At 42.8% G+C, this 24978-nt stretch overlaps 2 protein-coding genes, 1 long non-coding RNA gene and 1 pseudogene across 4 annotated transcripts; 2 read left to right on the forward strand and 2 right to left on the reverse strand.

Annotated features, from left to right (window-relative positions):
- Positions 1 to 9012: 9012 nt before the first annotated feature.
- Positions 9013 to 12976, reverse strand: LOC109904541 (methylmalonate-semialdehyde dehydrogenase [acylating], mitochondrial-like; annotated as a pseudogene).
- Positions 12977 to 17802: 4826 nt separating this feature from the next.
- Positions 17803 to 18823, forward strand: LOC109904540 (maleylacetoacetate isomerase-like). Its single transcript, XM_031789200.1, has 6 exons — positions 17803 to 17820; positions 17899 to 17950; positions 18060 to 18127; positions 18212 to 18292; positions 18427 to 18552; positions 18752 to 18823. The coding sequence occupies exons 1-6, from the start codon at positions 17803 to 17805 to the stop codon at positions 18821 to 18823; spliced, it is 417 nt and encodes a 138-aa protein (XP_031645060.1).
- Positions 18824 to 19042: 219 nt separating this feature from the next.
- Positions 19043 to 19782, forward strand: LOC116352821 (uncharacterized). Its single transcript, XR_004202732.1, has 2 exons — positions 19043 to 19091; positions 19199 to 19782. It is a non-coding gene; the product is annotated as an uncharacterized LOC116352821 (long non-coding RNA).
- On the reverse strand, positions 19429 to 23768 carry zgc:163014 (RING finger protein B). Of its 2 annotated transcripts, XM_020499836.2 has the most exons (13): positions 23448 to 23765; positions 23128 to 23304; positions 22945 to 23050; positions 22633 to 22746; positions 22384 to 22500; positions 22121 to 22289; positions 21900 to 22022; positions 21579 to 21766; positions 21277 to 21473; positions 21059 to 21150; positions 20912 to 20966; positions 20547 to 20644; positions 19429 to 20437 (listed from the first exon to the last, which is right to left on the reverse strand). In XM_020499836.2, exons 1-13 carry the CDS (start codon positions 23507 to 23509, stop codon positions 20211 to 20213), a joined length of 1725 nt encoding a protein of 574 aa, XP_020355425.1. In that variant the 5' UTR covers positions 23510 to 23765; the 3' UTR covers positions 19429 to 20210. The 2 variants fall into 2 exon arrangements, with proteins under 2 accessions (XP_020355425.1, XP_031644024.1); XM_031788164.1 differs by lacking the exons at positions 22384 to 22500; positions 22633 to 22746 and having other exon boundaries at positions 23448 to 23768.
- Positions 23769 to 24978: the final 1210 nt, after the last annotated feature.

Here is a 24978-nt window from a genome sequence, read left to right on the forward strand (position 1 = left end):
CTCACCAATGTATATTTATAAAAAAGTATTATTTACCTCAGATCTGTAATCCTCCAAGAAGCTAGCCAGAAACTCCAAGAAGCTAGCCTGAAACTAGCCAGAAGCTAATCCAGAAGCTAGTTCAGAAGCTAGTTAGCTCCTTTACTGGCAAATCGTTAATATTCAGCTAACCACGGTTTGTGGTCATCAGCTATCCTTTAGCTCGAAAATCTATCGCCAGTTCTGTACGGCGCAGCGCGGCTCGGAACGGAACATACCGGACCAATTTTTCTCTCCATGTCCCTGGACATTCATACCCGGATCTCACAGCTAGCTAGCTGCTATCCGTGTGACCATCGGAGCTAGCAAGCTCCGTCAATCACTCCTGAGTTCCATCAATCACACCTGGGCTGCAGTCACCTATCCGGACCCGTTTTACTGCCTTCGCGGAGCCCCACCGGGCCTTCACAACTGGACTGCCGACGTTATCTACCCGAAGGAGTTATTCGGCCGGCTCCTCCGTCGCGACGTTACCTGAACGCCCATCTGCGGCCTGCTAACCGTTAGCTGTCTTACCGGCTGCTATCTGAATAGACAATCGGACAATTTTTTTTTTTTTTTTTTTTTTTTTTTTTTTTTTATTATTATTTTTTTAAAATTATTTTTTAAATTATTATTATTATATTTTCTTCTTGGGCCTCTATAACTATATCTATTGTTTTTATTTTTGTTGTTGTTGTGTGATTTGGATTAATCCCCTCTACCACACGGAACCCCACTAATCTACTGACGGAACGTAAGGGGTGGCTAACAGACCTCCATCCTATGCTAGCTTGCTACCGATGCCCTGGCTAGCTGTCTAAATCACCAACCAACCTCTCCACTCACCGGACCCTTTTGATCACTCGACTAAGCATGCCTATCCTTAATGTCAATATGTCTTGTCCATTTCTGTTCTGGTTAGTGTTTATTGGCTTATTTCACTGTAGAGCCTCTAGTCCTGCTCACTATACCTTATCCAACCTATTAGTTCCACCACCCACACATGCAATGACATCTCCTGGTTTCAACGATGTTTCTAGAGACAATATCTCTCTCTTCATCACTCAATACCTAGGTTTACCTCCACTGTATTCACATCCTGCCATACATTTGTCTGTACATTATACCTTGATGCTATTTTATCGCCCCCAGAAACCTCCTTTTACTCTATGTTCCAGACGTTCTAGACGACCAATTCTCATAGCTTTTAGCCGTACCCTTATTCTACTCCTCCTATGTTCCTCTGGCGATGTAGAGGTGAATCCAGGCCCTGCAGTGCCTAGCTCCACTCCTATTCCCCAGGCGCTCTCTTTTGACGACTTCTGTAACCGTAATAGCCTTGGTTTCATGCATGTTAACATTAGAAGCCTCCTCCCTAAGTTTGTTCTATTCACTGCTTTAGCACACTCTGCCAACCCGGATGTTCTAGCTGTGTCTGAATCCTGGCTTAGGAAGACCACCAAAAATTCTGAAGTTTTAATTCCAAACTACAACATTTTCAGACAAGATAGAACTGCCAAAGGGGGCGGTGTTGCAATCTACTGCAAAGATAGCCTGCAGAGTTCTGTCCTACTATCCAGGTCTGTACCCAAACAATTTGAACTTCTACTTTTAAAAATCCACCTCTCTAAAAACAAGTCTCTCACCGTTGCCGCCTGCTATAGACCACCCTCTGCCCCTAGCTGTGCTCTGGACACCATATGTGAACTGATTGCCCCCCATCTATCTTCAGAGTTCGTGCTGCTAGGCGACCTAAACTGGAACATGCTTAACACCCCAGCCATCCTACAATCTAAACTTGATGCCCTCAATCTCACACAAATAATCAATGAACCTACCAGGTACCTCCCCAAAACCTTAAACACGGGCACCCTCATAGATATCATCCTAACCAACTTCCCCTCTAAATACACCTCTGCTGTCTTCAACCAAGATCTCAGCGATCACTGCCTCATTGCCTGCATCCGTAATGGGTCAGCGGTCAAACGACCTCCACTCATCACTGTAAAACGCTCCCTGAAACACTTCTGCGAGCAGGCCTTTCTAATCGACCTGGCCGGGGTATCCTGGAAGGATATTGATCTCATCCCGTCAGTAGAGGATGCCTGGATATTTTTTAAAAATGCCTTCCTAACCATCTTAAATAAACATGCCCCATTCAAGAAATTTAGAACCAGGAACAGATATAGCCCTTGGTTCTCCCCAGACCTGACTGCCCTTAACCAACATAAAAACATCCTATGGCGTTCTGCACTAGCATCGAACAGCCCCCGTGATATGCAGCTGTTCAGGGAAGCTAGAAATCATTATACACAGGCAGTTAGAAAAGCCAAGGCTAGCTTTTTCAAGCAGAAATTTGCTTCCTGCAACACTAACTCAAAAAAGTTCTGGGACACTGTAAAGTCCATGGAGAATAAGAACACCTCCTCCCAGCTGCCCACTGCACTGAAGATAGGAAACACTGTCACCACTGATAAATCCACCATAATTGAGAATTTCAATAAGCATTTTTCTACGGCTGGCCATGCTTTCCACCTGGCTACTCCTACCCCGGACAACAGCACTGCACCCCCAACAGCAACTCGCCCAAGCCTTCCCCATTTCTCCTTCTCCCAAATCCATTCAGCTGATGTTCTGAAAGAGCTGCAAAATCTGGACCCCTACAAATCAGCCGGGCTAGACAATCTGGACCCTTTCTTTCTAAAATTATCTGCCAAAATTGTTGCCACCCCTATTACTAGCCTGTTCAACCTCTCTTTCGTGTCGTCTGAGATTCCCAAAGATTGGAAAGCAGCTGCGGTCATCCCCCTCTTCAAAGGGGGGGACACTCTTGACCCAAACTGCTACAGACCTATATCTATCCTACCGTGCCTTTCTAAGGTCTTCGAAAGCCAAGTCAACAAACAGATTACCGACCATTTCGAATCTCACCATACCTTCTCTGCTATGCAATCTGGTTTCAGAGCTGGTCATGGGTGCACCTCAGCCACGCTCAAGGTCCTAAACGATATCTTAACCGCCATCGATAAGAAACATTACTGTGCAGCCGTATTCATTGATCTGGCCAAGGCTTTCGACTCTGTCAATCACCATATCCTCATCGGCAGACTCGACAGCCTTGGTTTCTCAAATGATTGCCTCGCCTGGTTCACCAACTACTTCTCTGATAGAGTTCAGTGTGTCAAGTCGGAGGGTCTGCTGTCCGGACCTCTGGCAGTCTCTATGGGGGTGCCACAGGGTTCAATTCTTGGACCGACTCTCTTCTCTGTATACATCAATGAGGTCGCTCTTGCTGCTGGTGAGTCCCTGATCCACCTCTACGCAGACGACACCATTCTGTATACTTCCGGCCCTTCTTTGGACACTGTGTTAACAACCCTCCAGGCAAGCTTCAATGCCATACAACTCTCCTTCCGTGGCCTCCAATTGCTCTTAAATACAAGTAAAACTAAATGCATGCTCTTCAACCGATCGCTACCTGCACCTACCCGCCTGTCCAACATCACTACTCTGGACGGCTCTGACTTAGAATACGTGGACAACTACAAATACTTAGGTGTCTGGTTAGACTGTAAACTCTCCTTCCAGACCCATATCAAACATCTCCAATCCAAAGTTAAATCTAGAATTGGCTTCCTATTTCGCAACAAAGCATCCTTCACTCATGCTGCCAAACATACCCTTGTAAAACTGACCATCCTACCAATCCTCGACTTTGGCGATGTCATTTACAAAATAGCCTCCAATACCCTACTCAACAAATTGGATGCAGTCTATCACAGTGCAATCCGTTTTATCACCAAAGCCCCATATACTACCCACCATTGCGACCTGTACGCTCTCGTTGGCTGGCCCTCGCTTCATACTCGTCGCCAAACCCACTGGCTCCATGTCATCTACAAGACCCTGCTAGGTAAAGTCCCCCCTTATCTCAGCTCGCTGGTCACCATAGCATCTCCCACCTGTAGCACACGCTCCAGCAGGTATATCTCTCTAGTCACCCCCAAGACCAATTCTTTCTTTGGCCGCCTCTCCTTCCAGTTCTCTGCTGCCAATGACTGGAACGAACTACAAAAATCTCTGAAACTGGAAACACTTATCTCCCTCACTAGCTTTAAGCACCAACTGTCAGAGCAGCTCACAGATTACTGCACCTGTACATAGCCCACCTAAAATTTAGCCCAAACAACTACCTCTTTCCCAACTGTATTTAATTTTTATTTATTTATTTATTTTGCTCCTTTGCACCCCATTATTTTTTTATTTCTACTTTGCACATTCTTCCATTGCAAAACTACCATTCCAGTATTTTACTTGCTATATTGTATTTACTTTGCCATCATGGCCTTTTTTTGCCTTTACCTCCCTTCTCACCTCATTTGCTCACATTGTATATAGACTTGTTTATACTGCATTATTGACTGTATGTTTGTTTTTACTCCATGTGTAACTCTGTGTCGTTTTATCTGTCGAACTGCTTTGCTTTATCTTGGCCAGGTCGCAATTGTAAATGAGAACTTGTTCTCAACTTGCCTACCTGGTTAAATAAAGGTAAAATAAAAAATAAATAAATAAAAAATGTTCAACAACAACTTTGGTAGCCTAGTGCCTGGCTGAGACTAAGTGGAGAACCTGAGGAAGATGACCGTCATTGGCTGAGGAATACGCCTCCCTGGCACGGCATAAGGTACACCAGCCCCAATGGCGCCACAAACAGAACTGTAGGCATTCATCATCTCAATACCATCTCAATAACTTGTCTTTAAATTGTTAAACACGTGGCAGATCTCCAGAGGACATATTTCAGATGGTATTTCCCATTTTATTTATATTTGCTGACCCCATGTTTGTTTTGCTTGCGGCCCCTCATACCCCTCACCTCCAGTGTGAGCTGGTGGCTGGTGGTTGTGGCAAGTTTCCACTGGCTTCTGGGTTCCAAGTCAGTGGCTTCCCCCCTCAGTATTTTCGGGGCACTGTTTCTCTGAAGCAAATACCATAATCTCACCCATTATTTCAATAAAGCGAGGACAGGATGAAGTCACCCCAGCTCAGTCCTTCTTCCATGCTCCAGCCTCCTTCCATTCCCTTCCATGCTCCTTCCACGCTCCACCATCCATCGATTCCCTTCCATGCTCAACCCTCCTTCCATGCTCAACCCTCCTTCCATTTCCTTCCATGCTCAACCCTCCTTCCATGCTCAAACCTCCTTCCATTCGGCAATTAAGCCCCCCCAAAACATTATTCATTCATCAACATGCCATTTAGTGGCTTTAATTAACTACATTACCTTGGAGAAAGCCATATGTATATTGTCATGATGATTGCAACCATATTTTAAGACTAACCCCCCAACCATTCCTATATTTCCCACCCCTAGAAGACCAGTGAGCTGATGGAGAATGTGTCCCAGGTGAGGGCCCAGGAGATAGCAGAGCTGAGGGGGAAGGTGGGGACCCTGGAGCAGGCCCTAGGGAAGATGGTGGGGGAGTTTGAGAGACAGCACCAGGCCCTGGACAGCACCCAGGCCGGCCAAGTGGAGTTGGACAAGTTGCAGAAGCTGCTGGCCATGCGGGAGAAGGAGATGGGGCGAGTGAAGCGGCAGCCACAGCATTGTGTAGCAATGCAGCACAGAGATAGAATAATTCTTCCAGGGGGCCCTGGGCAAGGTGAAGCATGAGATCCAGGCCTGCCGGCTGCAGTACAGGCAGGAGGCCCACCGTAGGAGGATGAGTAAGGCCTGGTCAGGCAAGCAGGAGTACTCCTGAATCCACACCTCCCCAAAAACCCCTCACGGCAACAACAGTATCTACACTGACCTGGAGGAGGCTGAGAAGTGGCCTGCCTGCGGTCATCACCACCACTTACCGTACATTGCCCCATTTCTCTGGTAGCAACTCCTTGTCAGCTGTATATGATTCAGCAGTAATCTATTCAAAACACAAACCCTGTACACTGTTCAAAAGTTGACAAATAATGTCTAGACTGTTCCTACATGAAAATAAATTTTTCCACTACACTTGTGTTTCAGGAAAAAACTCCAGAGCAACAGGGTTGACATCTCTGAACTCACGTGGGAGCAGAAGGAGAAAGAGCTTAGACTGCCAAAATGAACAGACAGAAAGCAAGGTAACAGCTAGCTACTACATCATGTGGGTCCTGTGTTGTCTGCCAGCAGACATGCTCATTGTTAGCTTCTCTTTTCTATTTCTACTGCGTTCAGTTTAGATGATACCATCAATTTGGAATCATTAAACATGAAAACAAAACCCCTGGCACAATAAAGAGTTGAGATGAAAACGCAGAGATACCATAAGAAGCACGAGCCGTGCTACAGTCTGAGGGCCTTTAAGACATTTAAAAAAGGAGTCACAAATAAACAGCTCTTTGGTCAGCAGAAGAGGATACCATAAAACATCAGTTTATGGTAACATCAACATCATTTTCTTTTCCGTACAGCTGCTTAAAAAGAAGGAAGAAAGAGTCTGGGCACAATAGTAAAAATAGGGCAGGCCACAGAGTCCTGTGCTTGGAAACAAACATCTGGCCACGCCGATTTGCCTTCAGCCTCTTGGCCCCACTTCACGTGCACAAGGAGTTTATGTAGTTATTTGAACGCCTGTGGTACAGCTAGCAGCATAATTGTCAAGTTGAGTGCAGGGGATCTGAATGTATATGGTGTCAACATTGTCCTGGCGTCTAGCCTTGCAAACAGAGCATTTGGCGACCTAGGATGAATTTACAGAAACCCAGTAGAGTAGGAATCATAATGACTCTCATTTCTGCAGTCTACAGCTAGAGAGAACTGAGAGCTGCCACAATATGGGAAAACATTCCTTTTTAAAATCTACAGCATTTCAATCTACTCTTCCTTTTGCAGGAATCTGAGCCAACCTTTGGTGTTGATGGCATCCCCAGATAGGAACCAGAACGACACAGATCCCGGGTAAGACACCAAAACAATATTTGAGGAGAATGTCCTGGTTTCTCTTTGTAATTACAAAGCTTCGGTAGATTTATCTGTTCCATGGAGCATGTTTAAACACCAGCAGTGAGAGTGATTTATCAGACCTTGTAGATTTGTTGTTACATAATGACATATGCCTTGCAGAATTACAGAGGAGCCGTCCCTTGCGACCATCACCCAGGCGCCTGTGTGTACCCTTCCCTCCAACCCCAGCCGGATATCCAGAACACATGAGCTCCCCGACAGTCCCCTGCGGTGTTAGTGTCACGGTCGGTCTGAGAATTTTGCTGCTCCAAATGAAGTCTCCAGAATTATGTTAATGGTTTTGTGAAAAACGTTTGTGTGGTATTTTCTGATTGTCATCATTTAAAGCGTACAAAAGGAAAACTTTAACTTTTTAAAGGGAGTCAGGACAGACAGACGAACGATAAAGGGTTCAATTAAAACGGATTGCTTTTTATTAAAATGCAACCTGTACTGAACGTAATGAAATATTGACACATGCAGGAATAACTGCACCACAGGATGTGTGCATAACACATATTTCTAAGATCCAGATGAACTGAATCCATGATTAATAGTGGCATCACATTTGGCAGCTACACATTCATAAATATCATAATGTTGTTGAGGCAGTGTATTTTGAACACTGACGTTGCATAGAAGAAAAGCTATGCAAGTACTTCACTGTTTTAGCTCCTTTTTCACATTATTGCCAAAAACGTAACATAGATCGCCATGATCTGTAAGAACCCTTGGGAACTGCTAGCCTAATATACACATAATTACTAGAAACTTGCATAGAACAAGGGTACTGTCAATCAACAATGAAGCCAAACTATTTATCCAGAGTGAGTGAATCTTGAGATACCATTGAAGAAGAAAAAAAACACATCTGTGGGTAATTAGCAACTTTTGGCGACGGGACTGCACAGTAGTTTTGACATTTTGCTTCACAAAAGACATGGGAAATGTTTTCCTCCAGACCAGTTAGCGTCCCATGGATGGCATGTAAACTGAAGGAGTTTGCACAGTGGAGTCTTCTGCCTTCCATTGTGAAGAACAGTTTTGATCTGTGTGTAAACCCAGTAGAAAGTAGGGAAGACAACTATAATATAGATATGTGGCATCATGACCGTATTACATCACTAAGAACATTAAACAAATCTGAAAATCTGGACTGAATACAGTTGGCTTTGACCAGTTATCACTAGTTAAGAGGACCGGGTGGTTTACATCACTAGTTAGCCACAGAATCTCCAACCTTCATGTGGAAATTGTCCAGCACAACCTCCTGTTTGTCTACCTTACCTTATGTCAACTGATACACTTTTGCCGTAGAAGTTGGTGGCTCCTCTGAAAGAACCTCATGAGCCAGTGAAGGAGAACATGGGCAGAGGAACAGGGATAGGAACATTTATTCCAATCTGAAAAACACAAACTTCCATTACTGCACTGGAAATGCAAGCTGTTGACTCAAACATGATCAGAGCAACTGGATGAGTAACTCTGGGAGAGGAAGGTGTACTAAATGCATGAAATTCATTACATCAAACCAAAAAGCATTGCTTGTTGTTTTTGAGGCCACTGGAAACTCACGGTTGGTTGAGAATGTTTGAAAAAGCAGGAGTAATTTTGGACACCGGAGTCAAGCCTTTTGGCTGAGAGCGAAAAAAGAGAGGCTTTTGTTACAGCGAGGTTTGTAGGTGATTACAGCACATGGCCTGCCCTACACGGTGTCCTCCGTCATGTGAGGAGATAACACTGGGTATAGCTGAGGCCCGCAAACAAATAGGGTAAAGTCAGGCCATATTTATGCTTTAAATATTTAACAGGTCCTAAGGAATCCCTTTTGAGTTTAATTTAAAATTCTATCCTATAATCCTACCAGGAAAATGTCTTTCTATGTCCCCCTGTTTTGATTAAAAAGGCACATATTTGCTATAGCTATTTGTAGTCCACATGGGGCCAGGTGGTGAGGGGCAGAAGAGTTGATTTTAGAGCAGAAGCAAACAAGGCTATACTTTTCATGGAAAATAATTATTGTTGAGTGTGTGTTTTAGAACAGAGGTGTGATGTCCGCCTTGTTTAAGGTATAGACATGGCAGAGGGATATGAATGGCTCCATTCTCCCAGGACATAGGGGGGGGACACAGGGGTCCACAGCTACTCACCTGGCCTATGTCCACTTCGTGAGTGTATTTGCGTGCTGTGGCTCCGTTTGTGGTGAAGAGAGCTGTGCTATTGCCATAGGGGTTATCGTTGACCAGGCTGATGGCATCATCTAAAGATTCAGCCTCCAGGACCACCAAAACAGGCCCAGGGACCTCCTCAGTATAGCACTTCATCTGGGGCTAAGATAAAATGAAATGACAGATTCAGGATTTGCACAGAAATGAACATAATTTTTGGCATTACAGCGTGTCATCTACAAGCACACACAAACTTACTGTGACATTGATGATGATTGTTGGTCCCAAAAAGTTGCCATTATCATAGCCCTGGACTTTCCTGCCGTTGAACAGCAGCTGTGCTCCCTCATCCACCCCACTCTGGATCAGGCTGTTGACCCTCTGCTTGGCCTGAGAGATCAGGGGCCCCACGTCCACTCACACCTTGTCCCCTGAGAGGGTTCCCGAAAAATAACCTGCAGTGAGAACTCTCCCTCACAGCCACACACATTCACACAAATACCCCTTTAGCCACACACAAACACAAAAGCCCAGCTAGGGCGAGGGGCACCCAGCAGCACTCCCTCTAAAATGGCTGTTTAAATGCAGCCACACAAATTAGAGAGTATATCATTGCAAATAAGAGGCATCATTCATTCTTCTCCCCAACAACTTCTTTTCACAAAGACTTGATGCTCTGAGCTACTCTTAAGTGTTTGGCGCAAATGACACCGCAAATTTGCAGCATGAGTGACTCAAGCCCTCTCTCCCAGCTCAGCCCCATCTGAAGTTATGGTACAGCTAAGAGGCGAGACGTGGTTAGGGCTGCGTGGGTGGCTTTAAGAGGATTAATCAGAGGGCCCATTAGGGCTGGTTAGGGTGGGAGGTGTGAGCAGGGTGAGGTACCTGCGTTAAACACGCAGAGCCTTGGCACGTTCCACCACTTCAGGCAGCCAGCGGAGGGCCTTGCCCACCAGGATGGCTGTGGAGAGGGCCATGCAGCGCTGTTCTGGATCCCTGAATCCACCAGCTGGTTCAGAGTGTTCTTATTGGCATCAGGCATCACCACACCATGGTTCTTTGCTCCCTACAGCAGAGCATAAGGGGGAAATGTTTAGCCTCCTAGCACTTGACTTGAATACCAAGGAGAGTGATCCAATTCAATTAAAAGCCCATTACATTATGTCTTCAATGTGGTTGAATGCAGATTCAAACAGAGATGGTCTCAAAAGTTCATCCTCTTAAAGAACTTCAGTGAGCAAACAATAAAAAGTACAATATTGTAAGTGCTTTACATTACATCAGTGCATTTCATTTGTAGAGGATGTGAATGTGTTAAAAAATATTAGACTTCAGTTCTACAAAGTATGGGAACCTTATCTAAATGACCTAGAACCTGAGGTATCAGCTATTATGCTGCAAGGATTCTCTTAGAGAATGGTGGTGATCTTTGTATTTCAGAATTACACTGTAATGTCTTGGTTTAAACTGAGCTTTTTTGTTTAATTTCTGTTTGTAAGTTTGTTTAAAATGAATGTATTGAGAGACGCAATGATGGGGATGGGGTGAGAGAAGTGCCGAGCTGGAAGAGGAAAATGGTGTGGGTGTGTGTACAGTGGGGCAAAAAAGTATTTATTCGGCCACCAATTGTGCAAGTTCTCCCACTTAAAAATGAGAGAGGCCTGTAATTTATCATAGGTACACTTCAACTATGACAGACAAAATTAGAAAAAAAAATCCAGATAATCACATTGTAGGATTTTTAATGAATTTATTTTCAAATGATGGTGGAAAATAAATATTTGGTCACCTACAAACAAGCAAGATTTCTGGCTCTCACAGACCTGTAACAACTTCTTTAAGAGGCTCCTCTGTCCTCCACTCGTTATCTGTATTAATGGCACCTGTTTGAACTTGTTATCAGTATAAAAGACACCTGTCCACAACCTCAAACAGTCCCACTCCAAACTCCACTATGGCCAAGACCAAAGAGCTGTCAAAGGACACCAAAAACAAAATTGTAGACCTGCACCAGGCTGGGAAGACTGAATCTGCAATAGGTAAGCAGCTTGGTTTGAAGAAATCAACTGTGGGAGCAATTATTAGGAAATGGAAGACATACAAGACCACTGATAATCTCCCTCGATCTGGGGCTCCGCGCAAGATCTCACCCCGTGGGGTCAAAATGATCACGAACGGTGAGCAAAAATCCCAGAACCACACGGGGGGACCTAGTGAATGACCTGCAGAGAGCTGGGACCAAAGTAACAAAGCCTACCATCAGTAACACACTATGCCGCCAGGGACTCAAATCCTGCAGTGCCAGACGTGTCCCCCTGCTTAAGCCAGTACATGTCCAGGCCCGTCTGAAGTTTGCTAGAGAGGATTTGGATGATCCAGAAGAAGATTGGGAGAATGTCATATGGTCAGATGAAACCAAAATATAACTTTTTGGTAAAAACTCAACTCATTGTGTTTGGAGGACGAAGAATGCTGAGTTGCATCCAAAAGAACACCATACCTACTGTGAAGCATGGGGGTGGAAACATCATGCTTTGGGGCTGTTTTTCTGCAAAGGGACCAGGACGACTGATCCGTTTAAAGGAAAGAATGAATGGGGCCATGTATCGTGCGATTTTGAGTGAACCTCCTTCCATCAGCAAGGGCATTGAAGATGAAACGTGGCTGGGTCTTTCAGCATGACAATGATCCCAAACACACCGCCCGGGCAACGAAGGAGTGGCTTCGTAAAAAGCATTTCAAGGTCCTGGAGTGGCCTAGCCAGTCTCCAGATCTCAACCCCATAGAAAATCTTTGGAGGGAGTTGAAAGTCCGTGTTGCCCAGCAACAGCCCCAAAACGTCACTGCTCTAGAGGAGATCTGCATGGAGGAATGGGCCAAAATACCAGCAAGTGTGTGAAAACCTTGAAGACTTACAGAAAACGTTTGACCTCTGTTATATACCCTTTGTTGGCAATGACAAATATTGAGATAAACTTTTGTTATTGACCAAATGCTTATTTTCCACCATAATTTGCAAATAAATTCATTAAAAAATCCTACAATGTGATTTTCTTTTCTCATTTTGTCTGTCATAGTTGAAGTGTACCTATGATGAAAATTACAGGTCTCTCTCATATTTTTAAGTGGGAGAACTTGCACAATTGGTGGCTGACTAAATACTTTTTTGCCCCACTGTGTGTGTGTGTGTGTGTGTGTGTGTGTGTGTGTGTGTGTGTGTACGTACACACACACACACAGGTATGTGTAAGTGAGTGCTGTTTTTTTGTTGCTTTGTCTCTGTTTTTGTATCTCTTAATATGGGTGAAAATTGTGAAATGCCAATAAAAAAATACTGTTACAAATAAATATAGACTAACTTCCACAACGTGTGTAACTGGCTGTCTGGCTCAATCCCTGTTCCAGCTGTACAGCTAATCAGCTAAATTGGAGAAGAGAAGCAGAGGACATCCTTCAACAACCGTTTCTAAGCCAACACTGCCACCCTCTGTTTATTTCTAGAAACAACATATGCATGTCAGACTTGCCATGTTGAACTACTATCTTGCCGTTTTTGGATCCCATCTTGGACTGTACTCTCTTGCCGTTTTTGGATCGCATCTTGGACTGTACTCTTGCCGTTTTTGGATCCCATCTTGGACTGTACTCTCTTGCCGTTTTTGGATCCCATCTTGGACTGTACTCTCTTGCCGTTTTTGGATCCCATCTTGGACTGTACTCTCTTGCCGTTTTTGGATCCCATCTTGGACTGTACTCTCTTGCCGTTTTTGGATCCCATCTTGGACTGTACTCTTGCCATTTTTGGATCCCATCTTGGACTGTACTCTCTTGCCATTTTTGGATCCCATCTTGGACTGTACTCTCTTGCTGTTTTTGGATCCCATCTTGGACTGTACTCTTGTCATTTTTGGATCCCATGTTGGACTGTACTCTCTTGCCATTTTTGGATCCCCTCTCATAGATGTCCTCTCCAGCTTGGTTGGAGCCCACAAAGCTGATGGCTGGATGATCACATAAGGTATACAGCTGGGAAAGACAGGGACTTATATTAGATTTAGCACTGACAGGCCAGCCAAAATCAATTCATAATCTCTGCACTTTGTAATACAACAACGACGTCAATGCATGAGAATCAAAGCACAGAGACAAATTGAATAATTCACATCACATTAGTAATGCCTCCAGATACAGTGGGGAGAACAAGTATTTGATACACTGACGATTTTGCAGGTTTTCCTACTTACAAAGCATGTAGAGGTCTGTAATTTTTATCATAGGTACACTTCAACTGTGAGAGACGGAATCTAAAACAAAAATCCAGAAAATCACATTTTTAAGTAATTAATTTGCATTTTATTGCATGAATATTTGCATAAATATTTGATCACCTACCACCAGTAAGAATTCCGGCTCTCGCAGACCTGTTAGTTTTTCTTTAAGAGGCCCTCCTGTTCTCCACTCATTACCTGTATAAAAGACACCTGTCCACACACTCAATCAAGCAGACTCCAACCTCTCCACACTGGCCAAGACCAGAGAGCTGTGTAAGGACATCAGGGATAAAATTGTAGACCTGCACAAGGCTGGGATGGGCTACAGGACAATAGGCAAGCAGCTTGGTGAGAAGTCAACAACTGTTGGCGCAATTATTAGAAAATGGAAGAAGTTCAAGATGACGGTCAATCACCCTCGGTCTGGGGCTCCATGCAAGATCTCACCTCGTGGGGCATCAATGATCATGAGGAAGGTGAGAGATCAGCCCAGAACTACACGGCAGGACCTGGTCAATGACCTGAAGAGAGCTGGGACCACAGTCTCAAAGAGAACCATTAGTAAGACACTACGCCGTCATGGATTAAAATCCTGCAGCGCACGCAAGGTGGGGACCCTGCTCAAACCAGCGCATGTCCAGGCCCGTCTGAAGTTTTCCTATGACAATCTGGATGATCCAGAGGAGGAATGGGAGAAGGTCATGTGGTCTGATGAGACAAAAATAGAGCTTTTTGGGCAGGCAGCATCTTTGGTGATGGAGGGTCTTCCCCAGCATCAGGGAGTTGATGCTGCATGTGTGCTCTACTAAATCAAAACAAATTGTATTGATCACATACATATTTAGCAGATGTTATTGTGGTTGACAGAGGAAGCACAATTATTCCAAGCACCACCCTCCTTTTGAAGCTTCCAGTCTGTTATTCGAACTCAATCAGCATGACCGAGTGAGCGCTACATGACAGGTGAGCGCTACCATCAGTCCTGTGTCATGCCAACAGTAAAGCATCCTGAGACCATTCATGTGTGGGGTTGCTTCTCAGCCAAGGGACTGGGCTCACTTACAATTTTGCCTAAGAACACAGCCATGAATAAAGAAGGGTACTAACACATCCTCCGAGAGCAACTTCTCCCAACCATCCAGGAACAGTTTGGTGACGAACAATGCCTTTTCCAGTATGATGGAGCACCTTGCCATAAGGCAAAAGTGTTTTTTTTGGGGTCCATGGCCAGGAAACTCCCCAGACCTTAATCCCATTGAGAACTTGTGGTCAATCCTCAAGAGGCAGGTGGACAAGCAAAAAAACAAATTCTGACAAACTCCAAGCATTGATTATGCAAGAATGGGCTGCCATCAGTCAGGATGTGGCCCAGAAGTTAATTGACAGCATGCCAGGGCAGATTGCAGAGGTCTTGAAAAAGAAGGGTCAACAATGCAAATATTGACTCTCTGCATCAACTTCATGTAATTGTCAATAAAAGCCTTTGACACTTATGAAATTATCTCTAGCCTTGTCCTCGTCAACACTCACACCTGTGTTAACGAGAAATTACTGACATGATGTTAGCTGGTCCTTTTGTGGCAGGGCTGGAATGCAGTGGAAATGTTTTTGGGGGATTCAGTTCCTTTGCATGGCAAAGAGGGACTTCACAATTAATTGCAATTCATCTGATCACTCTTCACAACATTCTGGAGTGTATGCAAATTGCCATCATACAAACTGAGGCAGCAGACTGTGAAAATGAATATGTGTCATTCTGTACAACCACTATAATGAACAGTTTATTATAAAAGTATTATTTATGTTAACTAACCACCGAGGAGGAGTAACATGCACACAACCTTCTGGTAGAAAGCAAGAGGTTAGCAATTGCTGCAAATAATAATAACACATGAGTTCATGCATTTATTGTGAATCGTATCATTTCAACTCTCAGCTATATAGCATGAGAAGCAAAGTAGATGCACTAATCCTAGCATCACTACTCTGGATGGTTCTGACTTAGAATATGTGGACAACTACAAATACCTAGGTGTCTGGTTAGACTGTAAACTCTCCTTCCAAACTCATATTAAGCATAAATAATTCCTAAATAAAATCTAGAATTGGCTTTCTATTTCGCAACAGAGCCTCCTTCACTCATGCTGCCAAACATACCCTCGTAAAACTGACTATCCTACCGATCCTCGACTTCGGCGATGTGATTTACAAAATAGCCTCCAACACTCTACTCGACAAATTGGATGCAGTCTATCACAGTGCCATCCGTTTTGTCACCAAAGCCCCATATACTACCCACCACTGCGACCTGAATGCTCTCATTGGCTGGCCCTCGCTATATATTCGTCGACCAAACCCACTGGCTCTATGTCATCTATAAATCTTTGCTAGGTAAAGCCTCACCTTATCTCAGCTCACTGGTCACCATAGCAACACCCACCCGTAGCACACGCTCCAGTAGGTATATTTCACTGGTCATCCCCAAAGCCAACACCTACTTTGGCTGCCTTTCCTTCCAGTTCTCTGCTGTCAATGACTGGAACAAATTGCAACAAAAAAAAAAATCACTGAAGCTGGAGACATATCTCCCTCACTAACTTTAAGCATCAGTTATCAGAGCAGCTTACCAATCACTGCACCGGTACACAGCCCATCTGTAAACAGCCCACCCAACTACCTCATCCCCACATTTTTTTTTTGCTCTTTCGTTGATCACTCCAGTGTTAATGATCCATTAGAATTATTTCGCCACAATGGCCTATTTATTGTTAACCTCTCTAATCTTACTACATTTGCACATACTGTGCATAGATTTTTTCTATTGTGTTATTTACTGTACGTTGGTTTATGTGTAACTATTTGTTGTTGTTTTTGTCACACTGCTTTGCTTTATTTTGACCAGGTCGCAGTTGTAAATGAGAACTTGATCTCAACTGGAAAACTTGGTTAAATAAAATGTGAAATAAAAATAAAATAAAAATATAGCTGCACACCTTGACAGGCAGAAGATATGATAGCAGGAGGTTGGTTTGGTACCCATTTCTAAGGAGGAATGCTTCCTAAAAGTGACATACAGAATAGTCGATAACAAGACAAGCGCCAAGCCACGACATTATCATTTTGTAAACAAAGTGAAACATATCAAAAGCATTTAGTCATCATTAACTCGTGGGTAAAATATTATAACATGATTTCTTACACCTTTCTTCAACAGTGATCTCGATACAGTCCATGTCATGATGAAAATGTGTTTATTGCTCGATTTATCCCCAAAATATGTCCCTGGCCAGCAGTGTCAACAGAAACACTTCACATGTTCTCCCTCACCTACATCGACAGAAAAGAGGGAGGGATCTGGAAATAGCTGATCACTTATTGACGTAGAACACCTCCCACAAAAATATGAACCTTATTGATTGAAATTACAATTGTATTAACCAATCTCTATGTAAAATTATAGACGAACCAACTTTTTAGAAAACATTTATAAAGCGCAGCTCCGTCTTTTTGACAACTCGACTGGGTTATTTATGGTCCACCACAGACAATAGGTGAATATGGTCCAAAGATAATGATAGGTCTCTAGTGGCCAAAAGGCTATTTTAGAATGGGCAACGCCACTCAGGGCATCCACCATTTCAAATGTAGTCAACTGGGTGGGACTTCTACTTTTGTTGGCTGATCCCTCCTGGTGACCCTGTTGGAGTCTTGTCCAACCAGGTCAGTAGGAGGATTCAGCCTATCATGAAGAATAAAATGTACTACTTTAAAATCGAGGTAGCCTCAATGGCGCTACACATGATGTCGCAGACGCTATAGTTGCACAGCTACAAAAACGAGTCCTCTACCCATCTCTATGATGTGGTCGCCTATGCTATATAGGAAAAGACCTACAAATGTACAATTAATTGGCGCTAATTTTATGAAACACAGAAATTTATATAATGTGCATAATATAGTTAACGTTTCCATCTTGCAGTATTGCGCAAAACCGCATAATAAGCTGTCATCAAAGTATTCTGTGACATGTAATGCCACATCCTCTGTTAAATGCACAACAAAGTAATAGTTTGTCTACTGTTTCTAGCCTACCTACCCCTTATAACCTGCAATGAGTCTCTCACTCTCTTGTCTCAAAGGTACAGTACCAATTATTGCTTGCAACATTTCAGTACTAGACACTGAACCGTGGAATTAATTGAAGATGCTGGGAAAGTGCTTAGTCATAGACAAAAACCAGGGAGGAGGGTATTTGGGAGCACATTCTATTGGCTGCAAGGAACAAAGTTGTTTTCATTATCATTTTGGAGTAACATACTTTGCAGTAGTTAAACGCCTGATCTGTCTGAATACTATGGCAAATCAAACCAAGGTGAATCAATGAGGAACGTTAAGAAAGATATGAGAAAATGACGTATCACGTGCACTAATGTACTTTTCTTTCCTTTAGCCCATTATTCATGGGTATTTTAGGAGTTCGTGCTCTTGGAGGGTTCGAATCGGTATGTACCTTTTGACTATGTATAGTCCACATCTCTGCGTACTTTACAGCATAAGAAGTGGCAATTCCTTTTGACACTGTAAATAAATAACCTACGTTGCTTCTTCCAGCGTTTGCTCTGAAAGGTATTGAATTTGACCAAGTCCCAGTCAATCTTATCAAAGATGGGGGTCAGCAGGTAACTTCCTCACGCTTTTGTTTTTAGGTAGAGGTAATGAACATCAATGGTGTAAAATATATGTTCTCATACCTTACACATCAGTTTACAGAACAATACAAGGGGTTAAACCCTATGCAACAAGTGCCTGCTGTCCAAATTGATGGCATCACACTGTCACAGTCGGTGAGTCCAATGATGTTATTGGTTTGTCAGTGTTTCAACAGTGATGTACTTTTGATAAAAGTTAAACGACAACTTAAATCTAACTCCAAATTCCCCGAATGTAACATTGGCAAGACTAATCCACTCACCCTCAGCTGGCAGTGATCCAGTACATTGAGGAGACCAGAACAGGACACAGGCTTCTCCCTGCAGACCCAAAGAAACGTGCCCAGGTGCGCATGATCTCTGACCTTATCGCCTCTGGGATCCAGCCTGTGCAGGTAAGTGAATTACAGCACAAAGAAAGTGGATAAACAAGACAAAAGTATATAACCAATTGAAGGCACACAGTCCACTGCAGATCTGACCAAGTTTGCAAAACAAACTTTGTTTACTGTATGGACATCATGTGTTTGTATTGCCATTGCAACAATGATGACTGTAGAGCTACTCAGTCACGTTTGATCATTTGTATTTCAGAATTTGTACGTGCTACAGAAGATAGGAGCCGAGAAGGTGCAGTGGGTGCATCATTTCATCCAGAGGTTTTGAAGGTAGGTAAAAATAGCCTTACATACAATACCAGTATCGCCGTAGACAACCATTCCAGTCCTGATTATTGTCCCTGTGTCTTTCAGCCCTGGAGCCCATTCTGAAAGAGACAGAAGGCAAGTACTATGTAGGGGACGAGGTGAGGGGACACTCATCACATCAAAACAGACCTCTCTTCAAGTTTAGGAATTCTTGAACTAACCATGTTTACCTTTTACCTTTCCATGGCAGACATCTGTCTCGTTCCTCAAGTCTATAATGCTGAACGGTAAGGCAACCAGTCATTCAGAATTGTTACAGAAGAACACCACAGTATGAGACCGATTCATCACTGAACATACAACCCACATGAATTTTTGTACATTTGCCCAACAGGTTCAAAGTGGATGTTGATCAGTTCCCAACTATCAAAAGGCTAAACCAAACCTTACTGAAAGTAGATGCTTTCAAAGAGAGTCATCCGTCCTGCCAACTAGACACACCTGCTGAAATATGTACATGAGAACACCTCTGATGTCTAAGGGAGCCAGTAGTGCCACCATCATTAAATGCTTCTATAAAATACCTTTGTCTTATTTAATGAGATTGAAACCAAAGACGATCTATTACTTGTATGATGAAGTTTCGTTATTTTAATACTCATATTTACCCTCTAAGAAACAGTACATTCACCCATCTACACAAATTATGCCAATGCTGACCAAAGTGGATGTTACGGGAAGCAATACAAAATGTAAAAACATTAACAAATAGTGATGTATTAAATCTATAAAAAAAACATTTACTGTACAAATGACAAAGTACCATACTAGCCCTCCGTTGATCCTTCATGTTACTGTAGAAGTTTATGGAAAGTGAAAACGGCTGTCTGCACTTTGTTTAAATAATTGTTTTTTGTAAAAAAGCTGAAGTTCAGCTTACTTAAATTCAAATAAAACAGAAAATTGATTTCAGCTCTACCATGTGATCATACACATTGATGAGAAAATATTTAAAAACAGAAGAGATTGCTTGTCAGATCTGATGCGTATACCATATTCTCAATGGGAAAAATGCCACATAAAACAAATGGGTCACGACCCATAATGTGAAACACCACAATGGGATAAAAAGGCATCACTTGCACCATAACTAACAATCAGCCCCCCCCAGGAAAAAAAGCTGATCAGATAAGACTACAGCACAGAACAAACAAAGGGGCCTTAAGCAGCCACAATAAAACTGAAGACTTGATGAAATCTAAGCCTAACGTAACAGAGCCTTTACGCAGAACAGAAAATACCAAGGACCAGATACAGGGATAAAAAGGATAAAAGGGATAAAAAGTCAATTTATTTTCCTTATTTCCCAATAAGGTCGTTATCATCTCCCCCTAAGTTCCAGTCTCTTATTCTACAGGGATCTCCACTGTGCACTTCACTGTGTTATTGTAGAAGGTCCCAGCGCAGTCAGAGCCCCCAAACACCAAGAGGGTGCAGTGGATGTTAGCATACTCCCCCTTCTTCTGTTTATCAGCATCTGAGATGACAGAGCCTCCCAGATTGATCACACTGTGTCCGGCACGAGGCCTGGCGCAGAGCAGAGGGGAGACCACTGAATGCCACATGCTGGTGTCTGAAAAGAACCAAGACAGGCATTTTTATTCAGAGCAAATGAAAGAGGCTGGATTACCATCAACTTTCTTGGATAGGCATTGGATAGGCATTGGTGAGTGTGTACTCACCCGTGTTGAAGATATGAACGTCCTGCAGGGCTCCAACAGCACTGCAACCGCCACTGACCAGCATCCTGTTGTCGGATACTGGCAGTGCTGCATGATATCTGACCACAATGATGATAGGGCAACGTTAACTTAGTAAAAAGGAATTTCTACACCAATATATATCCTTGTTGTTTACAGATACTAAGCAATAAATATCAGATTAAACAAATTGCATAGAATGAAATGGTTGCAATATTGGTCTGTGTGGCAATATAGACATTTTTCATCACGGCAAGTACTTGATGTCCTAGATATATGAAATACGAAAAATGTCAGATGGGCATTGTGTTCACATTTTACAAGGTTTGATTTGTATATGTTCTCACCCTCGAGGCAGTGGTGGCATGTTCTCATATTTCACAGCTGTGTACTCCATGAAGCCTTTTGTCAAAAATTAAGAAAATTACATTTGAAGATCATGGCAACTAGCTTTTTATATAGAGTACTCCACATTACCACTGTCAGTGCCTTACCGAGATCCAAAATGTGGAGGTCGTTTAGGTAGGTTGCAGTCTTCCTGCCACCAAAAATTAGCAACTGGTTGGACAAAAGTGTGGTTGTGTGCCTGTAATGTAAACACAATGTGTTTATTAAATAAGCACGGTGGTCCTGTAATGGTTAGATACAGTAAGTGAAATATTCTAATAGCCCAATGCCCTGTCTACAGAAATATAAATCAAGGAACACTGACCCAAACCTAGGTAGAGGTCGGTCCCCCTCGACGATGGGTTGGTACCAGAGCTCAAACTCTGGGTTAAAAATGTACAGAGCATTACTGCAGACCTTGCCTCCAGGACAGCGGCTTGGGTGAACCCCCCCAAAAACAAAGAGCTCTTTCTTATAGATAGTTGCAGAGTGGTAGGCCAACATGGGGATATCACCTCTTGCCTAGAGGAAGAATTTCCACAAGAGGGAAAATCAAACTTTTCATTTGAAGGTCCTTAAGGTCAATTAAACTATAAAGTGACAAGTGTCTCTGGACAGGACACTCACTGTGACAAGCTTCCACTTCCAGGTTAGAGTGTTGAGGATATAGAGGTCGCTGTAGCGCTGGCCCTCTCTCAGGCCTCCATACACGTAGACGACCTTGGAATCAGGGTCATAGGTTGCAGAGTGGCCATGGGCACACGGTGGGACAGGTCCAGAGGTGGGGGAGTTCATTGGGAACCAAAAATCGTTGTCTGAGAAGATAATGTTGACAATCAATTAGATCAATTAAATGTGTGCTGGGCATTTCAAGATGCCAGGTGACAGATATTTACATTTTGGCTCCAAATTGTTCTATACGTTATTAAAATGGGCAACTCATCTCACCTATTTCCAGTTTCCATAGGGAGTCCTCGCAGTGAGTCTGGTCAGAAGCTTCTCCTCCAATGACAATGGCCGTCTCAGGATCACTCAGACACATGGTGTGGCTCCAGCGCTTTGATGGGCAAACTGAAATATCAAAATAACAAAATATCCTTAATGTTTTTCATTCAGCAGAATAGCTGCTATTTGAAATAAACAAATAATTTCATGGTGAATTCTGTAACCTGCTCTGCAGTTGGTCTTCTTCATTCCAGTCTTCTCAACACTGTTCTCTCTAGATAGCTTTATTTTTTTGGGGCTAGATGCTCGACCAGTATCCTCCTGAGGAATAATTTCAGGGCTCCATGCGATGCGACCCCTCTTCCCAATCACCGTCCGTCTGGGGGTCTTATCCTTCAAATACCATTAAGATTAAAAAGTCAGGATCAATTTCTCTCGCCACACCACTCCCTACTTGGAAAGTTTCTTATTCAAGCATGAGCCCTACCGTAAGCGAAATACAGGGTTTATCAGATAAAGTGGAATCATCAATTTCTGTCTTGTTAACTTTGAGTTCGGCATAGCAAATGCTGTCTCCTAGATGTGATGAGTTGGGGGTTGAAATCTGCAAAGAGTGACACATTTGATTTCTGTCTCACTGAACTACAATTTGAATGACAGTGTAGACCATAAAAATGCCTCAAAATCAAGACTGTAGTGACAGGTCTACTAACTAGTGGATAACCCTGCAATTTACCCTCTGACTCCCAGAGGTGTTGAGCAGAGTATGGGAGAGATTGCTGTTGTGCTCGAATGGGCTGGAATGTTTTCTTGGCACACGTGGAGTATTGCTGATGAAACTGGCTTCATTCTTTTCGAGGAAAGAGTTAAATAACAATTTAAGACACTGGTGCATTATGTAGGCTGTTATTAATCTTTCCAGAATCCTTTGCAAAGACGAATGTAGTATCTGGTCAGTATTTAATTTATAATGTGAGATGTCACAACAAAGTGTCACCTGTCACAATAACATTGAAAATGTACAGAATAAAAACGCTTGAAACCATACCTCTCCACAAACAGTGAGCAAAACCTTCCCATATACTCCTCTCCTCCCTTTCTCTGTTGCCTCTTGGACAAGGTCAGCATTCCAATCTCCCTCCCAAGTCAAGCACCTTTAAAACAAGCAATATAGACCTTGTATGCATTTTTGCAATTGTTATTCATTAGAACGCATGTAGGCCTAATGTACCTTGTTTGGTCTGACAATGTACCAATCCTCTGCGGTTTCACGTCCTGGCTAACCAGAACATCAACTGAAATGGTTGTCTCGCTTGATAAGAACCGCCATTCCCCAAGACTGAATACAACAAGTTGTTTGGGCAGTGGCAATGGAACATGGACTTGGTGGCACTGGCGATTGGATTTGCTGCAATAATTACGGACAAACATTTATGCTGTGAACTACAAGGATGAAGATTGGGCATTTCTGTAATGAATAACGATGGCTCAAATTGGGAGTTGCTGCGTGCCCACTTTCAAAATTTTAACAACGAAATACCTGATAACTACCTGATAAACTGACGGGGTGCATCGTTTAACGACCAGAGGACGAAAAAATGTAACCGTCCCATGTTGATTTCCTCTGAAGTGAATCAGCAAAATTGCAGATTTGCGTTAACGAAGATTATCCCAATATTACCAGGACAAATCGGTCGCCAATGCAAGTGAAAGTGGCGTGCAATTTATAAACTGCGCACCTGTTATCTGCTCTGTTGGGTTGCAGTGTGCACAGATCTAGGGTCAGTTTAGTCTCAACCCAGTCCAAATCCTCACCATTCATGCGGGCCGACTTTACCCTGCTGTCGTGTGACCTCGTTCTATCCTCATCTGATTACTTTTTGGAACAGCTCAAAATAAAACTGTTGATGGATGTTTCATCAGCTGTGTTATACTTACATCAACTCCCTCGTGATTGTTCTTAATGGAGAATCATGGGACAAAATCCCATAAGAGCATAGGCCTTAAACTGTATGTGTGAGATAGGTCAGCTCTAATGATCAAATCCTATAGCATTTATGTAATGGTCTCAATCTTCAGAATGAGTTAAACAATTCAGTTTATACAACTGATTCTGTGATTTGAGCAGTTGCAGGATAACAAAGCAAAATCAAATCAGATTATATTTGTCACATGCGTCTAATAAAACAGGTAGTAGACCTTACAGTGAAATGCTTTCTTACAAGGCCTTTTAACCAACAATGCAAAAACATTTTTAAAGAAAGAAAATATTTGCTAAAAAAATACAATTTATTTTTAGGTAAGACAAAAAGTAACACAATAAAATAACAATAACGAGGCTATGTACAGGGGGTACCGGTACCGAGTCAATGTGTGGGGGTACAGGTTAGTGGATGTAATTGAGGTAAAATGTACATGTAGGTAGGGGTTATTGTGAATTTTTCAGTACATATGTGCCAATTACTTATTTCAGAAGGAGCCAGCAGAACTAGTGCACTAGTTTTGTGCTCTGGGTCATTAGACACCATTAGACCTGATTACACCTCTTGGGTTTTTTCCAGAACAGGGGTGTGTCCCCTTTTCAGAGGAGTCAGCCGGAGGACATGTAGCGTGCCAAGGTCTGTTGCTATGGTCCTACATGCATGAAACTATCTCTGTGAGACTCTACAGGTTGCATGTCCCAATATGAAGGCAATATTATTTTATTTTTTATTATTTCACCTTTATTTAACCAGGTAGGCTAGTTGAGAACAAGTTCTCATTTACAACTGCGACCTGGCCAAGATAAAACACAGCAGTTCGACACATAAAACAACACAGAGTTACACATGGAATAAACAAACATACAGTCAATAATACAGTAGAAAATAAATAAATAAAATAAAGTCTATATACAGTGAGTACAAATTAGGTGAGATAAGGGAGGTAAGGCAATAAATAGGCCATGGTGGTGAAGTAATTACAATATAGCAATTAAACACTGGAATGGTAGATGTACAGAAGATTAATGTGCAAGTAGAGATACTGGGGTGTAAAGGATTAAGATAAATAAATAAATACAGTATGGGGATGAGGTAGTTGG

Source organism: Oncorhynchus kisutch, linkage group LG14 (assembly GCF_002021735.2).
Source record: "Oncorhynchus kisutch isolate 150728-3 linkage group LG14, Okis_V2, whole genome shotgun sequence".
Lineage (NCBI taxonomy): Eukaryota > Metazoa > Chordata > Actinopteri > Salmoniformes > Salmonidae > Oncorhynchus > Oncorhynchus kisutch.

Excerpts from the sequence above, each read along its gene's own strand:
- LOC109904540 (XM_031789200.1), top strand. Across the intron at positions 17,951-18,059 it reads CTCTTGGAGGGTTCGAATCG|CGTTTGCTCTGAAAGGTATT; the intron begins GTATGTACCTTT and ends TGCTTCTTCCAG. Across the intron at positions 18,293-18,426 it reads GCATCACACTGTCACAGTCG|CTGGCAGTGATCCAGTACAT; the intron begins GTGAGTCCAATG and ends ACTCACCCTCAG.
- zgc:163014 (XM_020499836.2), bottom strand. The coding sequence starts at position 23,509 with ATGGGACGGTTACATTTTTTCGTCCTCTGGTCGTTAAACGATGCACCC. Across the intron at positions 23,051-23,127 it reads ACATTGTCAGACCAAACAAG|GTGCTTGACTTGGGAGGGAG; the intron begins GTACATTAGGCC and ends CTTGTTTTAAAG. Across the intron at positions 22,747-22,944 it reads TGCTCACTGTTTGTGGAGAG|AATGAAGCCAGTTTCATCAG; the intron begins GTATGGTTTCAA and ends TTCCTCGAAAAG.